Raw genomic sequence first — 3,453 nt, 5'->3', positions numbered from 1 at the left:
AAGAAATTAATTTTTTTAGTATAGTATTTAATTTCCAAATGAAAATGATAATATTAAACTAAGATATTGAGATAAATAATAATAAAATTTTTCATATCTTAGAAAGAAATTGGATCCCATAAAAGTATATTGAAATCCCATATATATAAACATACATTTTTTTTTATTAATTAAGTGTGAATATTTTTCTTAGAATTGAAATGGGAAAATCTAGATATTACCTTTTCTATAATTTTTTTAATCGATTGAGATTCATAATTAATAGTAACACAAATGGAAGCAATAGATGTTAAGAACATTTATTAATGAATTTTTAATCATAAATTTTAGTATTTTTCTACATATATCTCTATGAAAAATTATTAATTTATTTTCACTGATCAAACCGTCTGTTAATTTATATTTACATATATACACTTGTCGACAATATTATTTTTTTCATAATATATTGTGCCAGAATGTCACTACTCATCAATGACCGATCGATGAGGCAGCTCTAAGGATACAATGCACCAGAAATGCTCCCAGTTGTCAATTTCAGTGGGAATGCATAATATAGAAAAAAACAATATAAAAGAAAATTACATCTCTATCATGTTCATAGGAAACAAGAACAATCTTCATATCAAATTTTGTCTCAATTTAGTTATTTCTCCCATTTTTTTAAACATCATTTTCAGTCAATTAATGGAATTTGTTTTTTTAAAAAATCAATTTTTGGGTTCATATGTTGGAAATGACAGGTGTATCTTTGGTGCATCAAGTCACTTAACACTTAATATAAGATGTATATACATCATAAATAAATTTGGCAGCGTCAATTGACGTATATTGAAATACTCGTTTTTGTATAAATAACAATCAATAAATTTGTTTTCCGAAGATTAAATCTGTATTTCATCCTTACCGGGAATACCGGAAATGAAGTTTTTCATCTCAATCAATATCCCGTGGATTATATATATCTCAATTTAATATATGTTGAAAGAAAAACTCATATTTTTGGTATAATTCTCTAAAATTATATACTATTTCACGTGCAATAGATCCTGTAGATTAGTAATAAGGTCTTTAAAAGCTCATTTTCTCCAGCCATAGCACCCAAAAAGCAAACACCCTCTCTCTTTTCGGGAGGTTTCTGTACATTTTGCTATGTTTTGCATTTAAAGGAAGAATTTAAAGATTTATATATTTTCTTTTTCTAGCAGAGAAAAGAAAAAAGAAAGGAATGGCACTAGAAGCTGTGGTCTATCAACAAGACCTGTTTGGTCACAGTACTAAGGAATTCTACAATTTGCTTGGAGGGAATTGGAGCTATGAATTTGGCCAACTGGAAAAAGAAGATCATCATGATTATAATAAAGCTGCAGGTTGTTTTGAGAATTTTCTTGATAACCAAACGGAAAACGGCCTCCATGGAGATTGGAACAACTCTTCTTCTTCACCACCTTCCATAATGCCTCATTTAAGTGAAATGCTTCAAATCAACCCATCTTCTGAACCTAACAATGATTCCAATCAGTTGTTAGAGTCGCCATCCACCATGCCTGCTCGAGCCAAGAGACGTCGTTCAAGAAGTAGGAAAAACAAAGAAGAAATTGAGAATCAAAGAATGACTCACATTGCCGTCGAGCGAAATCGAAGAAAGCAAATGAATGAGTATCTCTCTGTTCTCCGATCTTTAATGCCCGACTCTTATGTTCAAAGGGTAAGTTTTTCTTTTAAATTTCTCATCATTATCGTTTTACTTTCCGTACCATCCACCAACCCTACTTTACAGGTGAAGTTTGTCTGGAAATACGGTCGATGAAATTACAGTACATAATTGTCACTCAGATTAATAATTTAACTTGCAGGGAGACCAAGCTTCGATAATAGGAGGCGCCATTAATTTTGTGAAGGAGCTGGAGCAACGACTGCAATTACTTGGAGGGGAAAAACAAGTAAAAGAAGAAAAATCTCAAGGCGAAGAGTGTCCTCTGCCATTTTCTGACTTCTTTACATTTCCACAGTACTCAACAACTCGGTCTGACAGCTCAGTAACAGGTGTAAACGAAACAATGAGCGCGACAACTGAGTCAAGTATAGCAGATATAGAAGTGACAATGGTGGAAAGTCATGCAAATGTTAAAATAAGATCAAAAAGAAGACCAAAGCAACTGTTGAAGATAGTTTCTGGGTTGCATAGCATGAGACTCACTATTCTGCATTTAAACGTCACAACTCTCGATCAAATTGTGCTTTACTCTCTCAGTGTCAAGGTTAGTAAGTTGATTCAGTTAATCGAATCTCTTTAACAAAAAGTAATTAATCAAGAAAATGTTTTAATCATCTTGTCATATATAAATTGAATGCAGGTAGAAGATGACTGTAATCTGAGTTCAGTGGATGAGATAGCAACAGCAGTGTATGAGATGCTAGGTAGGATTCAAGAAGAGTACTCAGTGATGTGATGATGAGTTAATTAAGTTTTAATCTGAAATTTGATTTTGATATTGGCTTACTGTAAGTGGGTATTTCTTGATTTTTAGGAAGGACTTTGAAAGGATCATTTCAACTAATGTTTCTCCCATTTGATCTTAGTGTTAGCTTTGCTCTGGTTGGTCTAATTTGGAGGTTTCTGTTTGCAACTGTTTTCTCCTTTGCCTTTTTTTGGGTTATTAGAGGCATCTTCTGTATCACCCATACATAAATGCTTGGTCAATTCAAACCTTTCTCTCATGTCTTGCCAATTATTATTATTATTTATATCTAATATACATATATATATAAATACTCAAATGGGCCATAGATCAAACTTTTACCAATTAAACATTTCAAATCTGTCAATCTTGTTCCCTCTCTATCTGATTTTCAAGATTTCTATTTGCTTTCTTGATTTTACATGAGCTTCTTGTTTTGTGTTACTATATGCACTCTCTCTCTCTCTCTGTGTAAACCTTGTTCTTATTAGAAACATGTACTTGATATTCACATGCAGACTTCAATTACTTACTATTTATAATAAGCTTATTATAGAATGAGAAATCAAGATTTTGATATCAGAAAAAGCTTAAAGAAAATCTATCAAAAGCTTCATGAAGGTGAAGTAGTAACAGAGACAGAGAAGGCTGCCATGAAACAGCTTTAGAAGAGCTAATAATAAGCTTTCTCTGCATCACTGCATTTTTTTTAACAGTTAAAAGATCATATGTTTCTATATGTATTATCATCCAGAAAGAAGCAAAACTAAAATCAAGAAACCAATTTTTTTTTTAATTTTGAAAATATTTTTGTACGCACATGTCTAGAATAGAGAATGGCTATTTTCTTTTCTTCTTTTCTTTTCTTTTCTTTATATATATCTGTGGCATCAAATCAAAATCATTTGAGCAATAAAGATAATTATAGCCCCATGAAGGTGGTACAATGTTCATGGCGGAATCCCAAGGCAAAAAGTTGATGAACTGGTGG

At 31.7% G+C, this 3,453-nt stretch overlaps 1 protein-coding gene across 1 annotated transcript; it reads left to right on the top strand.

Annotated features, from left to right (window-relative positions):
* Nucleotides 1-995: 995 nt before the first annotated feature.
* On the top strand, nucleotides 996-2,721 carry LOC105647578 (transcription factor bHLH94). The gene is made up of 3 exons (XM_012233713.3): nucleotides 996-1,708; nucleotides 1,857-2,261; nucleotides 2,358-2,721. Exons 1-3 carry the CDS (start codon nucleotides 1,229-1,231, stop codon nucleotides 2,451-2,453), a joined length of 981 nt encoding a protein of 326 aa, XP_012089103.1. The 5' UTR covers nucleotides 996-1,228; the 3' UTR covers nucleotides 2,454-2,721.
* The last annotated feature ends 732 nt before the right edge of the window (nucleotides 2,722-3,453 follow it).

Source organism: Jatropha curcas, chromosome 2 (genome assembly GCF_041381405.1).
Source record: "Jatropha curcas cultivar XTBG-Jc1 chromosome 2, XTBG_Jcur_1.0, whole genome shotgun sequence".
Lineage (NCBI taxonomy): Eukaryota > Viridiplantae > Streptophyta > Magnoliopsida > Malpighiales > Euphorbiaceae > Jatropha > Jatropha curcas.
Note: the sequence above shows the minus strand (reverse complement) of the source record. Positions and strands in the feature narration are given on the sequence as shown.